The sequence below is a fragment of the Lissotriton vulgaris genome, chromosome 5 (assembly GCF_964263255.1).
Source record: "Lissotriton vulgaris chromosome 5, aLisVul1.2, whole genome shotgun sequence".
In the NCBI taxonomy this organism is placed as follows: Eukaryota; Metazoa; Chordata; class Amphibia; order Caudata; family Salamandridae; genus Lissotriton; species Lissotriton vulgaris.
The window spans coordinates 1,241,282,720-1,241,308,358 of NC_141693.1; the positions used below are offsets into that span (position 1 = coordinate 1,241,282,720).

At 42.0% G+C, this 25,639-nt stretch overlaps 1 protein-coding gene across 1 annotated transcript in view; it reads left to right on the top strand.

The window, feature by feature from the left end:
- Positions 1–25,639, top strand: part of PPFIA4 (PPFI scaffold protein A4) — a 2,319,747-nt gene that overhangs the window by 1,691,346 nt on the left and 602,762 nt on the right. Inside the window, exon 23 of the mRNA XM_086923084.1 lies at positions 17,945–18,042. Within this exon, the coding sequence (XP_086779210.1) occupies positions 17,945–18,042 (98 nt within the window). The remainder of the gene's footprint in view (positions 1–17,944; positions 18,043–25,639) is intronic.

The window sequence follows — 25,639 nt, forward strand, 5'->3', positions numbered from 1 at the left end:
CAAAGTTATCTCAGTTGTTACACGGCACTAAACCCGAAGAGGAAGAATGGTGGGCCACAGCGCCTTTTTCACAGGATACAGACAAGGACTGGCCACCGTCAAAAACTAGAAAGAGCAGAAAACAAAGGAGGGCAGAAAAAGGCAAGATTCCGTTGTTTCTGCCCATTCAACAAGATGAGAACCCATGGGAAACCGATAGAAATTTCCATGCGTCACAGAGGGAAGATCCAGTGTTACAAGAAGCATGGAACAAGGCCCTAGAGGACGAAGACCCACAGCAAGTAGGTCCATATTTCTTCAAGAAGAAAGGGTTATTGTATAGGAAAGGGAGCCCCACTCAGAACCCCCAGTTATTGATCCCCGGTCGATTCAGGGAAAAAGTGTTGTATCTAGCCCACAGCCACTTATCGGGGGGACATTTTGGGGTAGACAAAATGGAAAAACAGATCTTGGAATGGTTTTATTGGCCCAGCATATATCAGCATGTAAAAAAATGACTGCAGAGAATGCCCGGTATGCCAAAGAACCAACAGATACCATCCTCCCAGAGCACCCCTTCAACCTCTTCCCATAATAAGTGAACCTTTCAGTCGAATAGGTATAGGTATAGGACGTAATAGGCCCTTTTTTACCTTCCCACAGTGGATGTCGTTATGTTCTTGTTATGGTAGATTATGCCACCCGGTTTCCAGAAGCCATGCCTTTACGCAGACCCGATGCCTCTAACATAGCCAAAGCCATGATAAGTGTTTTCAAGGGTGGGATTCCCAAAAGAGATTCTGACCAATCAAAGGACTCCCTTTGTGTCCTGATTGATGAAACAAGTTTGTGTACAGTTAGGGGTCAAACAAATCAGGACAGCTGCCTATAATCTCCAGACAGATGGGTTAGTTGAATGGTACAATGAAACTATTACAACCACCCTCAAGAAACTCCTAGCTCTGGAGTCCAGAAAATGGGAAGACATGTTGCCACTGACGTTATTCGCCATCAGGTGCAAAGAACAAAAAAGTACAGGGTACTCCCCCTTTCAGCTGTTATATGGTCATAAACCACGTACCTTTCTAGAGATGGCCCCAGGGAGATGGGAAACAGAACCAAATGATACCAAGCCATTGACAGAATACATTTCTTATTTATGTACCCACATGGGACAAATCAGGGCTATCATTAGGAACAACTTAGAGGAAGCTCAGATAGTACAGAAAGGTAAATATGTCAAGGGGGCTAAGGTTAGATCTTTTGAAGTTGAGGACTCAGTGTTACTAATGATGGCTTCATCAGATCATAAGTTGTTGGGGCAGTGGCAGGGTCCCTATACTATCCTTGAATAGGTCAATCCTAAGCCCTACCACGTCGAGACAGATCCAGCTAGACATACCTCCCAGAGCTATCATGTGAATTTTCTAAAGAAATGGGAGGTCCCCATTCCAGCAGATGTAAATACGGCAGAAGCACACACTCCCTTATTTAGCCAGTGTATAGACCCCTGTCTTCCACCTGAACTTCGATTATAGTCTGTCAAAAGTACTAAGTCCTCTACAGGATACTTTCTCTTCATCTCCTGGTATGACCACGCTCTTGGAACCTGCTATAAAAACACCCCCTGGGAAACGGGTACGCCTTAGGCCCTACTGTATCCCTGAGGCTCATCGCCAGACCATTAGAGATGAAATCCAAAAGATGTTGCAGATGGAGATAATCGATCCCTGTGTAAGTGAATGGAACTCACCCATTGTCCTTGTACCGAAGCTAGATGGCTCGGTACGATTTTGTATTGATTTTAGAGAAGTCAACAAGATCTCTGAATTTGACACATGTCCACTTCCCATGGTGGATGAAATGGTCGAGAGAATAGGGAGGGCGAAGTATATCAGTACCCTGGACTTGTGTAAAGGGTATTGACAGATACCCCTATGAGAGCAGGATAGAGAGAAGACATCCTTCTCTACCCCCGATGGATTACACCAGTTTAAAGTGTTACCCTTTGGGTTGCACGGGGCTCCAGCCATGTTTCAGAGAGCTATGAATTTAGTACTACAACCTCATGAAAGATATGCTGGGGCATATATTGATGACAAAATCATTTATAGTGATACCTGGGAACAACACTTATTGCAGCTCTCCCAGGTGGTACAGACCTTAGGCCGATATGGTCTCAAAATGAATCCTGCTAAAAGTCATCTAGCAGCCCAAACCGTTCGATACCTCGGGTATCTATTAGGAGAGGGAGTAATAAGATCCAAACCTCTAAACTAGCTGCCATATCCCAGATACTTTCCCACAATCCAAGAAAGATCTTCAGGCTTTCCTGGGGATACTTGGGTACTATTGCCGGGTTATTCCAAGGTTCTCCCAAATCGCAGCTCCTTTGACTAACCTACTCCAAAAAACTGTCAAGACAGAGGAAATGCTAAGACACCCAACTACCGACATAGTACAGGCCTTCGAGTCCCTGAAAGCGTCTTTTACATCTGAAACTGTTTTAGCTAGTCCTGACTATTCCCTGCCCTTTGTCCTTCAAACCAATGCCTCAGATCAGGGATTTGGGGCTGTCTTGTCACAAGAAACACCCCAGGGTGAAAGGCCCATCCTATACATAAGCCGTAAGCTTTTTCCAAGAGAAAAGAATCATGCCACCATAGAAAAAGAAGCTCTAGCCATCAAGTGGGCCATAGACACTCTGAGATATTATCTTGAGGGTCGGGAATTTACCTTATACACAGACCATGCCCCCCTTGAATGGCTAGCCAGGAATAATGGCAACAATGAGAGAGTACTGAGATAGTTTTTGTCATTACAACTATATCGATTCCAAACCAAACACCGGAAGGAAAGCGAACAGGGAATGTAGATTACATGTCTAGGTTCCCCCAAACACAGACCCCCAGTAGAAAGACGATATGAGAAAAACAAGGGTCCTAGACCTCAATTAAGAAATGCATGAATCAATACTTAGTTAATTAGTCAAGTAATATCAGAGCATATAATCAATCACCAGCTCATAGTAATAAATACCATACAAAAAAAAAAAACAAAGAGCAACAGACTGAATTATTACCAAGCAATTTTAATTCATTTCTTTATCCAAAAGTTTCTTATTCAAAAATGGCAAAATATCAACTCATTATTGCCAAAGGATCACAACAATGCAATAAATATATTCATAGGTGGTTGTGCCCCCAAAAAAGGGAACGTGCATAGATAGAAGTGATAAAGAATGATATATGTGTTTAAGAGAAAGAGAGGAATCAGAAATTTGTGACAAAATAATTACAGTTGTTTGAAGACAATAGGAAGCCTAAGTATAATTCATATGTATAGTTTATAAGTACACTAAACGGATATAAATTCCAAAATGGGCACGTCAGTTGAAAAACAGTCAAGGTCCAGGCTGAGATCAAAGGGTGAGCGCCAAGAGATCAAATGTATTAGCTGCAGCTAGTAGCAGATATCCCAGCAATACAACACGGTGTACAACTCAAGAAACTGCTCAATTTTACTAAGGCGAGACATCCCTATTTATACACAAAAAGTTACATTTAAAATGCACGCCCCTGCACCAAAATTCAACCAATAGAAAATACATGACATCACACAGCATCATACAGTAAAGCTCATTTTACAGTGTCCCAACCCACAAGTTAATATTTAAGCATATCTAAATAATAATCTGGAAGGCCCGAACAAACCCTTAATTGGAAGCGTAACCCATGAAATGAAGAAATAGTCAAGAAAAGTAGTTTCAGATAATGTGCAGGATAACAGAGACGTAAAGAAACGTTAAAAGTTAACAAATGTCTTGAATAGTGATTGGAAAAAGTAAATAACGATCTTGCAGGGAAATTGTCTTGGCAGGGTCAATTCCAGGTTAAAGGCCAGCTTCTGAAATTAACTCCAGCGCACAAAGAAATCCTTGGTTAATGTATATATATATATGATTCACAATAGGTCAGACTGCTTTGCTCACAGACTAACTTCTGAGGCCTACATAAAAAGTAACACCAGATGCCAGTCACGACACATGGCAAAAACCCATGTTTCAGAAAAGAAAGTTTTAAGGAAAGAAACCATTTAAATATTGTTTAGGATAAAATATGTGCAAGGAAACTAAAGGTTAACAAGGTCCTGAACAGTGATTGAAAAACTCAGACAACGATCAGCTAGCGAAACTGGTTTTGCAAAAGGTCAGTTTCAGGTGAAAAGGGTTAGTCTCTCTGCAGTTCATTCAGAGTCAGAGAAACCCAAATTAATATATGCACAAACTCAGAAGGCAAAGCCACTTGTTTTGGGCCTACTTCACTGGCCTACGTGAGGGCAAAACTAAAATGCAGTCAGGTTTGAGAATTACAGAACCACAGACCCTCCTTTTGCCATTACGTAGGCAATAACTTAAACTTATGTCAATCTGAATCTAGGTCTATATCTATTCTCATCAGGTCATCAAGGTGTTGCTGTAACATCATCTTATTATCCTTCACTTCTCTCGGGACTGGTCTTCTCACACAGATCATAGCACAAAGACTACAAATGGCGGGACCACACTGGATGTCTAAACAACATGAGAACAGGATAGCTAACGCCATACCAAGGAACGTCAGAATCTTCCATCCCCATTTGGACAACGACTCCCATAACCATCCCATCAATGACCAGTCTCCTTCGTCCACATGAATAGACTCAGAGATATTATGTAGTCTAGAGATGGCTTGGTACACTGTCGGGGCATTATCTGGTATGAAAGCGCAGCAACTGGGTCTAATCAATTTGCATGCCCCACCTCTATCTGCAAGAATAATATCCAAAACAAAACGGTTCTGTAATGTCATAAGGCGATCCGCTTGAAGCTCAGCTGTAATATTGCTAAGGGCACCTGCAGTCTCATTTATAGTGGCCTCAACCACTCTCGTAAGCTGACGAATATTCCTACTATTAGCCATAGGACCCCAAAAGGGTAGGAAACCCTTAAAGAAGTCTCCAGCTTCTTGTGCGACAGTATCTTTCGCATTGATTACACCTCTACCATATCTTGTCTTATGGTAATCGAAAACAGCAGTGTATGTAGGGGGAAGCAAAAATGCCACATAACATGTGCCAGAAAAATCAGATGGCAACCATGTGCATGCTCTATCGTGACAAACAAAATTAGCTGGCACGAACGGAGGAGATTTCTGGCACGTATAAACGTATGTGCGAACACACACACTCTTACCAAGCTGAGCTCTCGGATTCTGACCATTACCTTGCAAACAAAGATGACCTCGGTGGGGTACAATCCAAATAGGAGGAGACCTTCGCTGCCTTTCTTTCTCCGTCAAGCTAGCACTATATGTCGTCTTATTCCAACCAACATATGCTTGTACCTCATCTCTAGGGATAGCGTTATACACATCGATATCTCTAATCATATCAACTATTCCCTGAATTAAGGCATTATTACTCGCATTGTCTTTGACGGAACGTACAGAAGAGGCTTCATTCGCATAGATAAACATTGATTGGAGTGCCCAAACTGACCCGTTAGGCGAAAAAGGCAAAACCAAATATGGCATTCCCTTATCTGTAGTATGTGGCATAAGACCACACACCCAACAATTTGTGGTATTTATGACTAGCTGATGCTGATGCAACATCTGTATAAACAAATTGTTCACAAATTCAGATCTTCGTGTCTGTTCATGTTCAGGTAACGTATGAAACTCATGTGGAGAAACAGTAGAAAAGGAAAGAGTAGGTTGAGAAGTTTGTGCAGACGTCAATTGTGTAGAAGAAACAAACCAGAATATAGTAGCTAATAGAATACATAAAAGTATTAAAATAGATAAAGCTATACTACACTTGGAGAACAACATTCTATAATATCGGTTTTTCATCTCTTGCCTTTTATCGTCATTCCTCAATACAATCTCCATTTTCTAATGTCGCTCACGCAATCTTGACAGAGTACTTCAGCTGTGATTATTAGCAGGTCGTAGGGACACTGCAAGTCCTGCAGACCTACTGCCACTACTCAGGTCACAAACTGAACCGTTGGTACTCCTACGTGACCCTGAAAATGGCAAATGGTAACCAATCAAAAATTTAACAGAAAACCATAATATAATTTCAGAAAAAGCAAGAGAAAAAGAAAAACAAAAGTCAAATGCAAAATATTTGAAAAAATTGTCTCTTTTTGATCTCAGTGTGGGAAAAAATAATGTTCAAAGTCTCTTTATTTATTCCGAGATCGGAGGTTGTAACGTGATTTAGTCGGCACAGTTTGGTCCGTAAACAAAAGTTCAGGTTCGGTAGTGTCCAATCTCAAACGTGGAGGAACAGCCTCTTGCAGCACATTGTCATCCTCGGGTTCTGACCGTGTCCATGTCAAATGAGCATCACTAAATGGAACAAATCTAGGAGTTTTTTCACATTCAGAATCGGCTATACCTCCCCTCACCCACTTGTCATATGGTAAGGGTAATGGAACTTTTTTGCAATGGGTGGCATGCACCCAGTTTTTCTTGCCAGCTACTCTAACAGCAGTTCGAGTCACTAACAAAACTAAATGCGGTCCAGTCCACCTCGGCTCCAAATTCTTTGTTCGTTGGAAGTTCTTGATGAGGACGTATTGACCAGGTTGGATTGAATGTCCTGGATCTGTATTAGCTGTCGGCAAACTGTCATAGACCTGTTGGTGGAGAACACGTAATTTAGCAGTCAAGTCATGTAAGTAATCCACCAACATAGGCTACTCAATACTGCTGTATTCTTTAGGATGAGGCACACCCCAAACATTCGCAGGACGACCAAACACGATTTTATACGGACTAAGTCCCACTCGAGAATGCACAGTCATCCTTGTTGACAAAAGAGCCAACGGCAAGGCATCCGGCCATGTAAGACCAGTGCTCGCTTGTACCTTAGCTAATTTCAGCTTCAAGGTACCATTGTAACATTCAACAAGTCCAGCAGACTGGGGGTGATTTGCTGCATGGAACTTCTGATTTATTCCCAATCCAGAACACACTTTCTTCATGATTTGACCCACAAATTCACTCCCATTGTCCGACCATACAATTCTCGGCAAACCATACCTAGGGAAGTACTCTCTCAGCAAAACCTTGGCTGTAGACAAGGCAGTAATATCCTTTAGGGGGTAGGCCTCTATCCACCTGGAAAAGGCACAAACAACCACAAGGACATACTTCAAATTGTTGCATCTCTCCATATGTATATAATCTAGCTGTATCACCTCAAACGGATACGTCGGAGGAGCAAAATGAGCAGCTGGAGTTGGAGTTCCCTTATCAGGATTATACTTCAAACAAATCATACAATGTTTCACCACGTTCCCTGCACATTTCGGAATTCCAGCATTCTGCCAAACTGGAGCTAACAACTTGCATATTCCCTTCGAACTTATTTGAGCCATTCCATGAGCCATTGTAACCACTGGGAGCACATACGCATCTGGCAACAGCCATCGCTGGTGTTTTGACAACTCAACCCAACAACCTGTCGAATCCAACATACCCGTAGTCTCTCTCCAAACACTCACTTCTTTCTCAGTCGCTTCAGCCTGAATCATTTTCACACTTTCTATTGTGTCTTCACACATTCCACCAGCCATAACCCAATTAGCTGGGCCTGCAACATACATACGGCTCATCATATCTTTCGCCGTTTCCTTCGCAACTTCATCCGCAAACGCATTCCCTCGACCAATGTCGTAAACAACTTTCTTATGCGCACTACACTTCATAATTGCAATCTGCTTTGGGAGAGTGAGAGATTCCAAAAGTTCATTCACCAACTGCCCATACTGAATTTTAGTTCCGTGCGAAGAAACCCACGCTCTCTCCACAAACGCCCGAAACTATGGGCAACTCCAAACGCATACTGGCTGTCGGTGTAAACATTCACTCACTTTCCTTCTGACAACACGCACGCTCTAGTCAGTGCAATCAATTCTGCTGCTTGCGCAGAATTCTGTGGTATGCGTGCTGTCTCAACAACTGTAGGTAAAGTTGTAATAGCATACGCTGCAGTCGTTTCACCATTCAGAAGCTTAAAACACAAACCATCTACCCACAGCGTACCATCAATATTCGCATGGGGAGTATCCCTGAAGTCAACTCTATCTTTCGTTTCTTCCTCTGTACGAAGAAAACAATCATGCTGTTCTTGAGGATCCGTCTCTGTAGAGATCGGTAACAACGTAGCTGGATTCAGCACATTACATCTTTTAATGTGAACATGACTAGCCAACAATGTCAACTCGTAACCTGACAGACGTGCACTAGTAAGGTGCTGTGTCTTAGTCCTGTTTAATAAGGTATCCACTGCATGTGGGACCATCACGATCAATGTGTTGTCCAATACCAAACCAGCAGACTGTCGGATAGAAACAGCCGCTGCAGCTGTAGCTCTCAGACAACTCGGCAACGCCTTAGCAACTGGGTCTAACGTAGAGGAGAAATACGCACATGGACGCTGCTTGTCCTAAAATGGTTGTGTCAACACTGACAACGCACAACCTTCTCTCTCGTGCACGTACAACGTGAAAGGCTTACTATAGTCTGGAGTACCCAACACAGGAGCCGAACACAATGCATCGCATAGTTTAGAAAAACTTTTCAGACATTCGTCAGACCAAGGAAGAGGATGCGGAGTATCTTTCAGAGTCAATGCTAACAGAGGTTTCGCCAACAGTGAAAAAATGGGGATCCACTGTCTACAATACGATGTAATACCTAAAAAGGCACGCACTTCTCTCTGTGTGGATGGTACACTCATTTGCGTAATTGCTTGAATTCGTTCTGGGGTCAATCTCCTTCCCTCCTTCGACAAGAGATGACCTAAGTAGGTCACTTCTTGGCGACAATATTGCAACTTTGAAGGTGACACTTTATGATGAAGGTCAGACAAATACCGCAACAAAGAAAGAGTAGCCTCTTTACAAATCTTTCCATCATCAGCAGTAATCAACAAATCATCAACGTACTGAATAAGAGTAGCACCAACAGGTAACACAAAACCGTCAAGCTGAGTTTTCAACGCCTGACTATAGATGGAGGGACTTTCACAATAACCTTGGGGAGCTCTCTTAAACCGGAAGCTTCGGCCTCCTAATGAGAAGCCAAAAATATCCCTGCTCTCCTCAGCAATAGGAAAACTGAAGAAAGCATTCTTCAAATCGATAACAGAAAACCAAGTTGCCGAAGCAGGAATCAAAGTCAACAAAGCAGTGATATCAGGTACCACAGGAAACTGTGGCACGACTATCTTATTTACCTCTCGAAGGTCGATCGCAAACCGGTACACAGGTGGCTGAGAAGCATCAGTACGTTTAAGGATAGGCAAAACAGGACTGTTACAAACATTACCTCTCGTTTCCTCAACTACACCCTTCTCAACCAGATCATAAACAATCGCTAAAAGAGCTCTCTCGCCATCGCTCAAGATCATGTATTGTGGAATACGAGGTAGCCTAGCATTCGACTTAAGCGTGACAACATAAGGTGGAATCTGCAAAAGACCAACATCATTTGGACCTGTAGCCCAAAGTGTATCAGGAAGCAAATGCAATTCCAGTGGCAAACAATCCTTAGACAAATACATTGGAGAAATCACTTTCTTACCGAGGGTAAGTTGTACTCCTGAAGGAGAACAATGTAATGTCGCATACAATCTTTTCAGCAAGTCCAAACCCAACAGATCCTCACCACAACCAGTCGTTAAAATAAGTGGAGCTTCCAATTCACAAGGGCCAATCGAAAGAGACAAAGGACTAGAAGCCGGATTACGAACTGGGGCGCCTGAAAATCCTACTGAAACATTGGTCAAGCCAGACAAAGGTGCTCCAGGAAGTTTAGAGTGCATAATAGAACTCTTCATCGCACCAGTATCCAAAAGAAAAGGTTCTACCACACCTGATGTATTCACTTCAACATAAGGTCCACTTTGGTCTACTTGAACTGACACTACTCCCTCACTTTGTCCTTGGCTGTCCTAGTTATCATTATAACCAGAACTCTCACCTTCGACATAGTAATCCTCAACATAATACTGAGCAGACTGACCACTCGGAACATTCTGTCTGTCAAAATAATTCGCACAATTCTGTAGGGAAGAGGAACGCTCATTCTGAGGGATCACACCACGTCCCCTACCCCTAGCAGCTTGCTGAAAACTACCATGACCTCTCTGACCTCATACACCATTCGCACGCTGTAACAAAGCCGGGCAATTATTCTTGTAATGACCTTCCTCTCTGCAATAAGCACACTGATTAGGGCCAGGAAAGAATCGCTGAACATAAGGCTCGGGCTTCTGTAACAATCTCTGAAATTGTGGAGGTTGCTGAAACTGAGGCTGATTCTGACGAGGCGGATAAGCTTGCTGCAAAAGAACTTTCGTCTTTAACTCTTTCGTTTTCTTCTCCACTTTATCCTTCTCATCTTTATCTCTATTCTCGTGATATTGTGCAGTAGCCAATATCTGGGCCGACGAAGAGACTGCCCATGAACTCTCAGAGTCCTTTAACTTATTAGAAAGTTTGGCAAGCAAATTAAAGACAAATTTATCCACAAACAACCTTTGACCACCCTCCGTACTCATATCCTGACCACTATGATCAATAAACGTTTCTTCAAACCTAGTGAAGAAATCAGATACACTCTCATCTTTCTTCTGCTTACATGCTGCTAACTTATCCCAATTCACTCGTAAAGCGGGCATCATCGTTTTCATCAGATTGATAATTCCACCTGGTAATTCTGAAACTAGAGGTTCAGGTTTAGCACATCCCTCCTGTCTACCATCTGCAGCAACAATATTCACCCAGGTATCACCTAATTCAGAATCTTCGCCCACAAGGGTTGAGGGACTACATTACCCATCAACATATCGATGTCAGCTAAATTCATAATACACGCTTTAACTGTCTAGGACAACTCCTTGTAATAACCAGCAGGATTCTTACGAGGGTCAGGTAAGGTCTGCTTAAGAGCCAAGACCTCTGCTCTCTTCCAAGGGACATGTACCCATACTCGCTGAAAATGAGCCGGAGCGGCCTGAATACCCTGATTTACATTAGCCTGAACTGCTTCTTTCCATATTGGAGGAACTTCTCTCATAGGGTACTGTTTCACTTTCCTCCTAACAGAGGAATCAGGTTCATACAATGTCTGAGGCGAAAGCCTAGATCTGAAAGCAAGTATCGTCTCTACGGCATCTGTAACATCAGATTCCACTATCATCCCTTTGGCAAAATCTGACTGAACATCCAGCACATCCTGCGGAATCGGACCCAACTCATTATCTTCCCATTCCTGACGCAGAAAAGTACACATTACATCAAAAACATACCTTTGCTTAGGCGGTTCCTACTGAAAGAAAACATCCATAACTGCTGGCAAATTATACCTCGGAGCATTTAAAATCCACCTACGAGCCAACAAATCCAACACTGTCCGTTCTTAAGAACTAGGAAGCTGACTACGACTCTGTTTACGTTCCGAAACAGGGGTCATATTCAGTGACCCAAACAATGGTGACAACAAATTAGAAACAGTTTCTGTCATTCGTTTTCGAACAGAAGGAGAAGAAGTAGACATAAGAACAGGAGAATAAGTATTCTGAGGCAAGGAAGGTGTAGGGACAAGAACAGTAGAAGTCGAAGATGCAGAAGCAGAAGGCAAAGGAGTTTGAGGCAAAGCTGGTAGCAAGGCTGGCGACCCTAGAATGGGTTGTGCAGGAGAAGGCAAAACCATCTGTGGAGCACCGGGTGGCTGAACAACAGCAGGAGGTTGAACAACAAAGGGTGGAACAACCGGGGGTAATAGAGGCGCAGTAGCACCCTGCACATAGGGAGGAGGCAATCTCAGTAAATGAGAGATTAAAGGATCTTTTTCAGGGTCTTCCATCACTTTCAGAGGAGAAGACGGCAAGGCCGGATAACATTTATCTATGGCCATGCAACGCTGTCTATCTAAGACTTCACTCGCACGCTCTTCTCCATCTTCCTTAAACTGTCTAGCAGCTTGTAGTACTGACATATTTTTATCTTTCCTATTTCTCTTTGCTTGCTTAATTTCTCTCTGTTTGGCTTTCTTGCGCCAAAGGCGGAAAGAGTCAAACATTGCCGTCCGGGCTTTCTTCTTAAATAGCTTAACTTCTAGATTGTCTAAAATCTCTGTTTCAAAACTACCATGTGGGAGCCATTGCAAAACACCATCTTTTTTAGTGTAGCGGACCCATACTTCATTATAAGTAATAGGGCCCCCTCCGTGTTTTGAGTAAAGTTCATAAGTCGGAGTTCCAACCGGAGGTATCGGACATGAATCCTCCAATCGGGAATCCCTGTTACTACCACAAACAAACCAATTACCAAATTTACCAAGACCAGGCATTTGCTCACTAGTCTGGTTCAAACTTCAAAGGGAATCAAAAAATGATACACTCGTAAATATACAAGCCCTTCGGCTTTGGGTACTGCAGCAACCAAATCAAAACCAAGGAACCAGACAAAGTCGTGGGAGCGACCCACTTATACTTAACCAAATATCTGTCACGCCACCAGAAGACCGTCTATCGTCTCGCTTTACAAACATCAATCGGAGGGTCCAAGACAAGGCGACAGTCAGGGCAGCAGTCCTTCGCAGCCGTTGGAAAGCAGGAAGCCTCGCAGTAAAGTCCTTTGGTCCAGGTCGACATGCAGGGGTCGATGAAGTGGGGGCTCTCCTCCAGAATTTCCTCATGTGGCTCCTTGCAATCTTCGGGCTTGGACCGGTACCACTGAAGTCGCCCCAACTGAAGAACCGGGTTTTCAAATGCCCAGCGTCAGGGACACGCCCAAAGTCCTCTAGGTTCCCTTGCATGGAATACTTCTAGGTGGCGTCAGAGATCAAATTTATTAGCTGCAGCTAGTAGCAGAAATCCCAGGAATACAACACGGTGTACAACTCAAGAAACTGCTCAATTTTACTAAGGCGAGACATCCCTATTTATACACAAAAAGGTACATTTAAAATGCACGCCCCTGCACCAAAATTCAACCAATAGAAAATACATGACATCACACAGCATCATACAGTAAAGCTCATTTTACAGTGTCCCAACCCACAAGTTAATATTTCAGCATATCTACATAATAACCTGGAAGGCCCGAACAAACCCTTAATTGGAAGCGTAACCCATGAAATGAAGAAATAGTCAAGAAAAGTAGTTTCAGATAATGTGCAGGATAACAGAGACGTAAAGAAACTTTAAAAGTTAACAAATGTCTTGAATAGTGATTGGAAAAAGTAAATAACGATCTTGCAGGGAAATTGTCTTGGCAGGGTCAATTCCAGGTTAAAGGCCAGCTTCTGAAATTAACTCCAGCGCACGAAGAAATCCTTGGTTAATGTATATATATATGATTCACAATAGGTTAGACTGCTTTGCTCACAGACTAACTTCTGAGGCCTACATAAAAAGTAACACCAGATGCCAGTCACGACACATGGCAAAAACCCATGTTTCAGAAAAGAAAGTTTTAAGGAAAGAAACCATTTAGATATTGTTTAGGATAAAATATGCGCAAGGAAACTAAAGGTTAACAAGGTCCTGAACAATGATTGAAAAACTCAGACAACGATCAGCTAGTGAAACTGGTTTTGCAAAAGGTCAGTTTCAGGTGAAAAGGGTTACTCTCTCTGCAGTTCATTCAGAGCCAGAGAAACCCAAATTAATACATGCACAAACTCAGAAGGCAAAGCCACTTGTTTTGGGCCTACTTCACTGGCCTACGTGAGGGCAAAACTAAAATGCAGTCAGGTTTGAGAATTACAGAACCACACTAGCGTCTCGGGGGACAAGGGGAAGGGTGAGCGGGAGGAGGGAGGTGTACACGGGAAGGGCACAGGTAGCGAATTTGCAGACTCCGCCTCTGAAGTTCTCGTGTGTGGCACGTCATTTCCATTCCCTGAAGAAGTGTCACTTTCTATGTACGGGCACTGAGTGCTATTTGCACCTTCTTTTCCCTTTCTCAGCACGTTTCTGACTATGGACTATTAAGGCTCGATATCACATGTTATGTCAAGCACTCCCTTGCACCGGACCCCTAAGCACTTCCAGGTGTGGTGACTGGTAGAACCTAAATACCTGACTGACCAGAGTAACTGATGGCTCCCTTTTCTCTCCTCTCCTATGAGCCTCTGGGGAGACACCATCAAGACCGATGAGGAGCCGGGAACATCTACCTCGAAATTCCCATCCAGCTCAAACAAGAGCGAATCTGGAGAAGAGCAGGAGGAAATACACTCTGAACAACTTGACAAACCCCTCCCTGATAATAGAAAAAGTAGTTTTGGAAAATATATTAAGCCTCCTCGCCTGTTTACCAAACCTGCCCTCCCACACACTGCTATATATATTTGTTCTTGGTAGGGACCATTGTCTTTTAAAAATATGTTGTAAACCCTTGGTCCCTCTCAACTTACACTGTTCTCTTGTTTCTTTGTAAACTGCAGGCCCACTAATAGCCTTTAGTTTACAGGCCAGGGATAGGTACGCATAGTAATCCCTTATCAGGGACATACAAGTAAATTAAATAGGGCAACTGAGGTGTAAGCCAGTTTTACCATGTTTAAGACCACAAGCACTATTGCCCTGATTAGTAGTTGTAACGCGTGCAGGAAGACCAACGAACACAAATTTCACCTAACCAGAAGTAGCAAAGGCAAAAAGGTTTGGGTAAAACCACTCTAAGGATGTCAGGTCTAACATTCCGTGATTGCTGACAGTAACACTTTTTCAGAAAATGTTGCAATGCTTTATTAATTTCAGTGAATGCAGATGCTGCAATGTAATATTAATTGTAATGACTGCAGATAGGATATGGTTACTGAAGTCAGTGATAGAGTGATGCATTATATCATGTGGTACTTGGTCTGTAAATGTGGTAAACTTTAATGCCAATAGCCCTTCTTGTTTCTTGGGGTCATGATCCTTTAAGATGAAAAGTTGTATAATCAAAGGTATGCACATCAACTGTATGTGTATTTGTAAATTACTGCATAGTATGACGTAGTGTGTGTCATAAATGTACTTTTCCTTTTCTAAAGAAAAATAATTTTCTATACAATCATTTATTGAGGGTTGTTGTTATGTGCTAGTGGATGGTGATTACTAACCCAAACCACCTCCCCCAAGTATGCCTTGGACTGCTCTGTTTCACTACCCTAAAAGAGTAAAGCGCTACAATGGGATGCTTGGTTCCCAGTGAGTGGGCAATTCTGGACCTATTACATGCATAGGTCTTTCACCCGGCACAACTAATACCCAGTTTCCTTTACAATCTTTAATTAAATCAAAGTTGAAATTGCCAGGGTATAAAAGTGGGATGAATGGTGGGTGCTTCCAAGATAAACTGTATACCCTCTTTGAAGGTATCAATTGCACAACAGTGCCTTGCGATTGTAAAGCACTATTACATGGAGCTGTAAAGGGGCATTTCTTAAAGGGCACTGCTCCTTTGAGAAATGTCCTCAAAGGAGCATGGCAGATTGCAGCCATTAGAGAAGGTGTTTAGCAAGCTTCTGGTTGATTGAATACTCGTGCTGGCAACCTTAAACTGTGCTCAACACGCAGGGCACCAGATGACAGGGACAGTGTGTATGGTGGCTGTGGTCACTTGGTGATTAACTCAAGTTTCATAGACAACATTAAAGTGAAGAGGAGGAGTATGGCTCAAGGTAGTTTACTATGTAGAAGACTCTATCACATATGGAACCAGCATTTGACACGCAGCATGTCAGGGTAATATTAGAGGTGTTAGACTTTAGAGGATGCAGTGTTAGCTGGGCATTGCACAATATGAGAATAATTAGGTAGGGTAGCTTAGCAGGGCATTGTTGGATAAATATTTTGGGTGAAACAGTTAAGTTGGATCTACCACTTCAGACATGGTGTGAAACATTGGGAGTTATGTGTTTATCTCTTGGGTGATATGCATCCATCTTTATAAATTCCGTTGCTTTTACTCTCATTTCAGAGATTTTACATTAAAAATAGGAGTAACAATCCCTTCTTTTGTTGGTCTCAGTGACATTAAATCTCGATGCACAACCACCAGATATGCATGCATGCATCTAAAAGACAGGATTTACGTCGCTACTGTCTCGCTCCTTGAGTGCCACCGGCATTTTATGGTAAATTCACAATTCTGGATCTGGAACAACATTCCTATAGCAATCAAAACAACTCCATGCCTGCTCAAATTTAGGAAAGGTTTGAAGATGCACCCCTTTAACAAACAATACATCCCCATGCAGAAGCACCACACTTCTGCTCCTTGAACCCAGCTATCTCTCCAATCACTAGTTGACTGTATCCTTGCCTTTGCCTCTGAACAATGTGTTGATGCCTTTAGGATAGATCCTTGCTATACAAAGGATACAAATATAAATGCAGACACACTGGTTGGATGTCATCTGCAGACATATATGTGAACACAACCTCTTTGTGTGAGGGAGTGCTTCAAGCTGCTTCATATAGACATCAAGCAGCAGAGGCAAAGTCATGGACAACACCCCATCTCAGAGGCTATTAAGTGGAGTAAGGATGCTACTCGCTGGGACCCATTTGAGGAGAAAACCAGCCCCTTATCAGGCGATACCAAAGAGTCGATCAAGGAGTAGACGAAGATCCATTGCATTGAAGTAAAAAACTGCATACCCACACCATCTCCAGCATCACAATGAAGTGTTCCAGTGCACACGCAGCCACCAACTCAGTGCTCTGGTCTGTCCTGAAATCCTCTTGCATGTAGCCCAAAAGTCCCTGAACCTCTGCAGAGCTTTGAAGTTAGCTCATTATAGCACATTCATCAAGCTTTCGGGTGTTCACCACTATCTCACCAGCAGTCTTTCTGTTTGCCCTGCTATCTATTTAAGTTTCTATTGCCCACATGCATCAAAGTCAATTGCATTCGCAAACGGTGCGAATCGCAATTTTCGGCCGTTTGCGAATGCAATTGACTAATTTGGAATGCATCATGCATTTCTCAATTTTAGGAATCGCAACCATGTTGCGATTTCTAAAATTGCGATCACATTTAAGAAATCGCAATTTCAGATTTCTTAAATGCAATGCATGATCATTTTGTAATTGCAAATTCGCAATTTGGAAGTGGTAACTTAGCATGAAGTTGAACTTCATGCTAATTTACCGAAAACGTTCAAATATGCACAAATTGCATTTTTGAAAGTTTAAATTTACACACAAACATGCCCTTGGGGCATGTGTGTGTGTAAATTGCATTTAAAGTTACATTTCAGGGGTGTAGGGAGGGGTTCTTTGGACCCCCCCTGCACCCTTGAAATTGCATTCACATTTTACGAATCACAATTTGAAATTCGCAAAATGTGAATGCCTTCCCATTCATTCCTATGAGCCTTTTGGCCCATAGGAATCAATGGGGAGGGTTTTCATTATTTGCGATTCGCAAATTGTGAATCGCAATTAAGGAAAAATACGAATCGCAAAAATTAATGCGATTTGTTCATGCATTGCCTTTTGCGATTTCTAAACTGCGATTCCTTAATTTTCGCAATTTAGGAATCGCAAACGGGTGCAATGATGCATGTGGCCGTATGTCACTATAGAGTGTGCAGTTGCATCTCCATCTTTCTGTTTCTATGTATTGTGGGGCACACTCTGTATCTGGCCCCAGCCAGCCAGGCACCGTTTGGGCATAGAATTTGGGAAAGAGCAAGAAGGAAACCATTCCCAAAGCAAATAAGTGAACAGGCTAAAAGTCCAGTATCCAAAAGTAAATATTCGTATATACATGCTTTACCCCCAAGCATTTGAGTCCCTTCGTGTTGTACCTTTGATGCATTAGGTATAACTATAATCAGTATTTTGCTTAAGAATTTTTGATGCACTAATAATCAGTTTCATTAATGTGTCCTCACAGGACAAGTTTACAGTATGGAATCATGTGCCTGAAGAGGTTAAACTATGACCGGAAGGAGCTGGAGAAAAGGCGGGAAGAAACGCAGCACGAGATCAAAGGTCAGCGCACTATATAATGAAGTCTAATGTTTTCGTGGATGGACGTGCAGTAACATTGTAGTCTTTAATTAATAAGCTAGTGTCTGTGGGCTGCAATGGAAAGGTTATCCTGTCAACATTGTTATTCTTCTGGAAAGGGAGAGAGATGTTCTTAGCCATAGATTTATTTTTACACAACCTGTTTATTCTCCTCTGTTTTTGCGCTCTTATGCGTTTTCTTGCAGTTAAAACTGTTTCCTCTCATGGTGCAACTAGGTGCGGGCGAAATAGCAATTACGCCAACACAATTTTATATAATTTTGGGAAGTTTGTGTTATTATCGTCGCATTATTACAACACGTTCTTTTAACATTATAGTGTGGAAACGCGAGAACAACATTAATGACCAGAACACAAATGTCTGTCGTTCACAGAAATTGTGTTTTTTGTGCGATTATTATACAGAAGAATGCATCCTTTTATGAAAAATAGCCTCCAGAATGCATTTCTCAATAATATATATTGCTAAGTGCCAGGGTTACACTTTGAGTGACTATGTGGGATATTGCATACTGTTCCTCAAATTTTCCACATTTATGTGAAAGTAAATTAATGGAATCTCGCACACCCCTATCTGCAATTTATGAAATAATAATGTTAAAAAAATCATGTGACCTCTCACACCTAATGCTCTCTTGGTATGGTCATGTTTTCTTATCCCTCTAACACAGTGTCAAACTTTTTAATGGCACATCCTTCCCCCAGTGGAAAAAATAATAATCAGGCCACCTACTCAAAATTGGAACTGTCTAAATACGTCTAGACTTATTCAAACATTACGTTTTAGTTCTGATACCATTTTAAAAATTATAATCAAATACATGATTGTCAAACATACTATTCTGGTCCCTTCTCTTTTGACAAAAGATGTTAGTGATGGCCCACTACAGAAAAGCTTACTACCGCTCATTATTTCCACTTTAATCAAAGCGCTGTTCTACTTCTTCTCAAACACCCCCCCTGGGATCACTTAAGCCCCACTTAAGGGGGGCCGCTCCCCAGTTTGAAGACCCCTGCCACAGAGAAACACACATCTTCAGGAGTATTTATTCACTTTGATTTAGTGAAAACCCAAAGGGGCATCAACACAGTTTAGCGCAGATAAAACACCGAGCTCTGGCAGAAAGTGAAGATTAACTAAAGCGGGTCCCGATTTACAGAGCCGTTTTCGGGCTCAAACCATTCAATTTTAAAATCACAGAGTTTGCAACTGCAGAAGACCTTTCCTAATGTACTTAAGCACTTGTCTTAGTTGTAAAACTGTGGTATTTGTGTGTACAGTTTTTGTGATCCGTTCTGAATTTTAGATCGCAGGGCTATGAAAAGGTGTTCCCCTCCTATATCTGGTTAGTAAATGTATGTATCAACAGTTTGTGATGTCACCTGTGACCACAAACCGCCGAAGGGTTACCGGTTCTTGAGTCACCAAGTAGAAAGTCTCTCACTGGGGCACCTTCCCCGTTGTGAACCATGTCAATGTTTTGGAGGGAGAAGGCAGCTTTCGAGAGGATCACTGAAGCGGCAGATCCTTCTCCTACCTCGCCGCCAAGACCTGGAACGCTTTCCCCCCCAGCCTACGACAGACTCAGGACCTGCTGGCCTTCAGAAAACTCCTCAAGACCTGGCTATCCGATCAGTAGCGGCCCCCAACGCCTTGAGACCCTCGCGGGTATGTAGTGCGCTTTACAAATGCAATGATTGTTTGATTGATTGAAGTCTCCTCCCACCGATGTCTTTCTAAATGGGCACAATGTCTTCACTGTGCTTTAACCCCCTCGATGCTGATGACTGCTGGGAGCCGTCATGGCACACAGTGCTTGTGTGCTGATGACGGCTCCCAGCCGTTATGACCACGCTTGCGATCGGAATGTGCCGCACAGGAGTGGAATTCCAGCCGCGGGCAAGGGGTTAATGGCCATGGGCTGCTTTTAAAAGAAAATAGAGGGACAAGGTGCCACTGGTCTTTGCAGGCCTTCATCCCTGCAGTGGCATCCAATCACAATGCATATGTGTCTTATTGCAAAATGTATTCACATTCACACAGCAACCGGTGTGCACGTTGAACACCCATGGGTGCAAAGGAGAATGATACATCAGACACAAAGTGTTCGTATGCACAGCATGTAGTTCAGACATATAATAAAAATAATATTTGCTTCACTGTCATGTTTGTTGCAAAGGAGATGCAAACCTCACAAATTAAATACAATACCTTTGGAATATGGCCAGTCCAGTGGAATCATTATAACATAACATGTGGTTGATTGACATCTTTCTACAATGTATTGCATTTTATGTTCTTATTACATACGTATTCGGATGCTAGAACTCACCTGCAATAAATAAATGATACCCACAATTGCTTATAAAAAGTTATTAGAAGCAAATTGTGACTTCAGAGTTACACAGCAATATTGGTGGTAGTGTTTCTCAGAGAGAGAAAACGTCCGCACCTTCTGTTAATAACTGTTCTCACTGAACAAGTTGTACGCGAAATATCAGAAGAGGTGCACTGAGAACCTGATAAAACACCCACCACCAGGGGTGTTGAACAAAGCAACTTAATGCTAATATCAAAAATCAGGAAAAACCAAGTTACACAAGCACCCTCCAAGAAGTCAATTGTCAGGTAATTTACCGTGGAGTATTAGTTTTTTCAAGGTTTTTACGGTTTTTACACCAACATCAAACATAAATTCATTTGGAGTTCGGGAGCTTCAAAATATGGATCCAAAACAGTCGTTGTACTTCAAAATCTTTATTTTCAAACACATTAAAAGTTTTCCAGCTTTGCACTGCCGACACGTGTTTCGCCTACTCAGAGGCTTTTTCAAGGCTGGAATCATAAAAATTACAATAAGTACATCTGATAGGTGTAAGCTAAATATATACAGTTTCCCTAATTATATACAATAAAAATTATTGTGTGGTCTCATATTTACAACATTTACATAACCATTCAACAGTTTGTCCTAAGAAAAACCACTAAAAAAACGAACATTTCCTACTACATATATGCTCATTGTGACTGTACTGACAATGCCACACAGTCCATGACATAAAGTTACCAAGTTTAAGAATTGTATTTTGCAGTAAATTACAAAAAGATTCAACATGATCAAAATCCTTTTCTTAACAATCCAACCTCACTCTCTCCCAATTCAGTTTGAGAAAGATTGATCACAGATACATCATCACCAATTGCTGTAGAGTTCATTTCATTGCCACAATCAATGGTATTACATGACATAGTTAAGGTATTTTCTGTATTGTCCAATACATTTACTTTCTCTGTTGTCGTGAGACTGACCTGGTGACTCTTTGTGTTGGGTCTTCTTCTATTCTTCCTGCCCCCCCTCCTTGTTCTTTTCCTTGTTGGGGCTTGCGATTGAAGCCCGCCTGTATTCCCTTCCGGTACCTTTCTAGTTCGTTTAAAAAAGATGAACCTGGGATGGGGCTTTTTGACGTTCCTGCCAGTAGGGAGGAGTCACTACGTCTATCACTAATTTCTGTGAATTCGCTGTTGATACTTGATCTCTCAGATTCACTTACTGAGGTGAAGTTGTCTGCTCTTGGTTCAGCTAATGCCGATGTTCCCAGTCTGGGTTTGGTTTCATCGAATTTCTTAGCAAACGTGAAGACTCGACCATTTTTATAGTCAATCTCATCCCGTTTCAGCTTTCTGATCTTTTTATCCCTTATATAGTTCTGGTAGGAACTGAGAACCTCTTTTAGTATTTTATAATTATGTTCAACAATATCACCTTGATTGAGAGCACTTATATCTCCTTCTACTTTCTCTATTTCTTTAAGTAGTTTTTCTCTTTTGCGTTCCGCATGGCGGATTAGTATGTCCATCATCCCAATACCTTGAACAGCTCGTCGGGATTACCATACTAAATAGGTAGGCTGCATCTATTGGAATATGGCTGCAATTTGTCTTACTTACATTATGTGACTTCACAGTTTCTAAAATTGCCTCTCTTTCTACTCTTCTCCATTGCACCAGGATTCCATATTTCGACACATCATACTTGCATCCTTTGATTAATAAGTTCTTCCCGACCGTCAGACCTGTCAAGAAATTCTATTGGTAGGTCGATATTTGGAAGGTGTGCATTCTTTGGAATTGCAGGTTGGAGGTTACTCTCCCTAAGCTTATTTGAAGTAGGTTACGTACCCCCCTTTGGGAACTAAATGTGAACAAGGATAGTTTAATAACTAATGAAATTATTGTACTGCACAACTTCTATTCTTGAAAGTATCAGGGGACTTGAATCATGAAATTTTGATCATGTTGAATCTTTTTGTAATTTACTGCAAAATACAATTCTTAAACTTGGTAACTTTATGTCATGGACTGTGTGGCATTGTCAGTACATTCACAATGAGCGTATATGTAGTAGGAAATGTTCGTTTTTTAGTGGTTTTTCTTAGGACAAACTGTTAAATGGTTATGTAAATGTTGTAAATATGAGACCACACAATAATTTTTATTGTATATAATTAGGGAAACTGTATATATTTAGCTTACACCTATCAGATGTACTTATTGTAATTTTTATGATTCCAGCCTTGAAAAAGCCTCTGAGTAGGCGAAACACGTGTCGGCAGTGCAAAGCTGGAAAACTTTTAATGTGTTTGAAAATAAAGATTTTGAAGTACAACGACTGTTTTGGATCCATATTTTGAAGCTCCCGAATTCCAAATGAATTTATGTTTGATGTTGGTGTAAAACCCTTGAAAAAACTAATACTCCACGGTAAATTCCCTGACAATTGACTTCTTGGAGGGTGCTTGTGTAACTTGGTTTTTCCTGATTTGTGACTTCAGAGTGCTCAAGGGGTCATTGAACCTTCCAACAGTGTGAATGAAGTTGGTGGACATGAGCCCAAACACTGTCTTTGTGCCATCAGCAGTTTGTAAAGCAAACTCTCACCTGCAGGAATGAGTAGTGCAGGATTGTCCATGGAATACAAATCATTTCTTTCAACTAGAAAGAAACAGATTTTTGTTTATTGTATGAGCCACCGCTTCTGATTCCTTACAGTTAGGAGTGGGTGGAACGCGCAGAGTTTTACTCCACAGAATTGCGCTGAGTTACATAAGCGGCGCAATTTCTGCACGTCACACTGCTCATGCTGGTTTTTAGCACCGGGAGCTTTTTCCACATTGTAAAAGCACAAACGACGCCATGCCAGATGGCCCTGCTACTTTTTGCAGCTCGAGTGGATTTTCTACTCGAGCGGCAGCATTCTCAAAGTGAACAGTAGTGACCTGCCACGACCATCTGCATTGAGAAATTATGTGGGACTTGTCATAGCTCTCAATTTTTTTTCTCACGCTCGCAAACTTAACGTTGACCAGCAGCGTGCGAGAAAAACTTTGCCATGCAGTGGTTTGCAGAGTTTTTCTGGGACCTCACGTTCTAGGCAAAGCACGGAGTGGGCACAACACCATGAACTCTGTCTGGGGAGTGGTTTTCCACCCACCCTTAGTTACAGTGTAAAGAAGGGGGCACTTTAGCCCATATATCTCACTTATGTATGTGCCTTGTTCCTGCTATTTCGACATACTGAACATAACAGGTGTTACTATTATGCAATTTAACAGCACTAAATTTACTGCCCTCTGCAGTATGGAAGGCTCAGTCAGATCGCCTGGAGCAGAATTGATTACAGCAGAGGTCAATGGTAAGCATTTAACTCACTATTCCTCTGCTATAGTTTTCCCCCTACAATGCAATGGAGTTGGCATTGATTTTTGAGAGGAGATCTGATTTAGCAAAGCGGGGTCAAGATTAGGATCATCCCCAATAGTTCTTTTTGTAATGTTTTGGAACGAAGAGTGGGCCTAAGGCAGTGGCTGTCATGCGTTGTGGCCACCCCATGGCAAACTCGCTGGCAGTTATGAATGGCTAGTTTAGTTCTTTTCCTTTGTGACAATCCACATGTACTTTGAAGACCAAGGTCCGGATTCAGAGTTCATCGGGATGATGTTGCTATTTATCACACCCAATAAATAGCGATACTCTGGGATACATTATTTATTGGGGGCGATAAATAGCACCTATTCTTTGAGAAATAACATGCAGATTTTAGTGCCTGTTGCACCAAAATCCAAATGGAACAGTAAATACTATACATTTCCCCTTGTTAAATTGCTGCAATTTTTTAAGTTCAAGAAAATTTTATTGATAATGATAAGAGAGAAAACCAGGTGTCAAAACAAAGTACAATGTGAAAGCAGGTTAAAGACTCTGAGCAGAATAATACAATCATACAAATGCAAGCATTGTAATAAAAGAAATCTGGGTACAAAATGAGAGAAAAGGAAAAGGCAAAGAGAAAACACATTAAGAAAGCATTAAAACAAAATGGTACAATGAAGGTTAAGTGGAATGTATCGAGCGACTAAGGAGGTTTAGGAACTTCCTGTTGTGGAGGCGGGGGATGAAACAAACGTTTACTGCATGAGTCCAGATAAAGTGTGACGGGAGTCCATAAGTCCATGCGTTTAGTAGCCATACATGCCGGAAAAACATGAGCAGTATCGAGTCTATGGTTATGGCACACATTAAACCACCACGCCTTGAAGGAAATTTTGGAGAAGTCTTTCCAATTGACCGTTATTTGCTGGAAGGCAGCGGCAAGTAATAGGTCAACAATCTGAGGTTTTAGATCAACATCATCCCAGCAAGGGGAGAAGCTACCCGTAAAAACATGTGTGTGGGAAAAAGGGATAGAAGTGTGGAAGATCAAATTAATTTGAGCCCAAACCTGTAGCCAAAAATTATGAACATGAGTGCATAAAAATAACATGTGAAATAAATTAGCTTGTGACGACGAACAAGACCAGCATGTGTGGGGAGTAGTAGGAAAACGTTTGTGAAGGTCATAAGGTGTAAAGAGAAGTCTATTGTAGATAAAAAACAAAGTCTGAGTGAGGGTTGCTGCTCTGGAAGATTTGCGAAGTTTGGTCCATATTTTGTCCCAGAAGGAGACCGACCAAGACACCGACAAATCATGCTCCCAGGATTCTTCTACTTTAGATTTGGGTCTTGGAGTCTCACCAGTGTGAAGGTATTTGTAAATAGCAGCAGCTTTTGGGGTAGCGCGTAAGAAGGAATGAAGTGCGGAAGTGGGAGTGGGTGAAGCAGGAGGAGGGTTGGGCTGGGAGAGGTTATTGTAGTACGTTAGGATTGTGTCTTTAAGCAATTGGTATTTGCGTGCAAAGGAAGTGGGTAGGTCATAGAGGGAGCGCAGAGCTTCAAAAGATAAGAAAGAGGAGTGAGAAAAGAGTTGGGAAATCCACTGCAGACCGCGAGTATGCCAAGATTTCCAAAAAAAGGGTCTATTGCGGATAAGTAGGGAAGTGTTATGCCATATGGGGGAGGAGAGGAAATCAGCAATGGTAGTAGGGGGTGAGTATGTGAAGGAGAGGAGTAATTTAGTGGTATACTTATGAATCGGAGTAGAAATAGAAGTGGGTTTGCGAGAGAAGGAGAGGTATTCAGCGAAGGAGAAGGGAGAGAGAAGGAGGCGTTCAAATTTGGCCC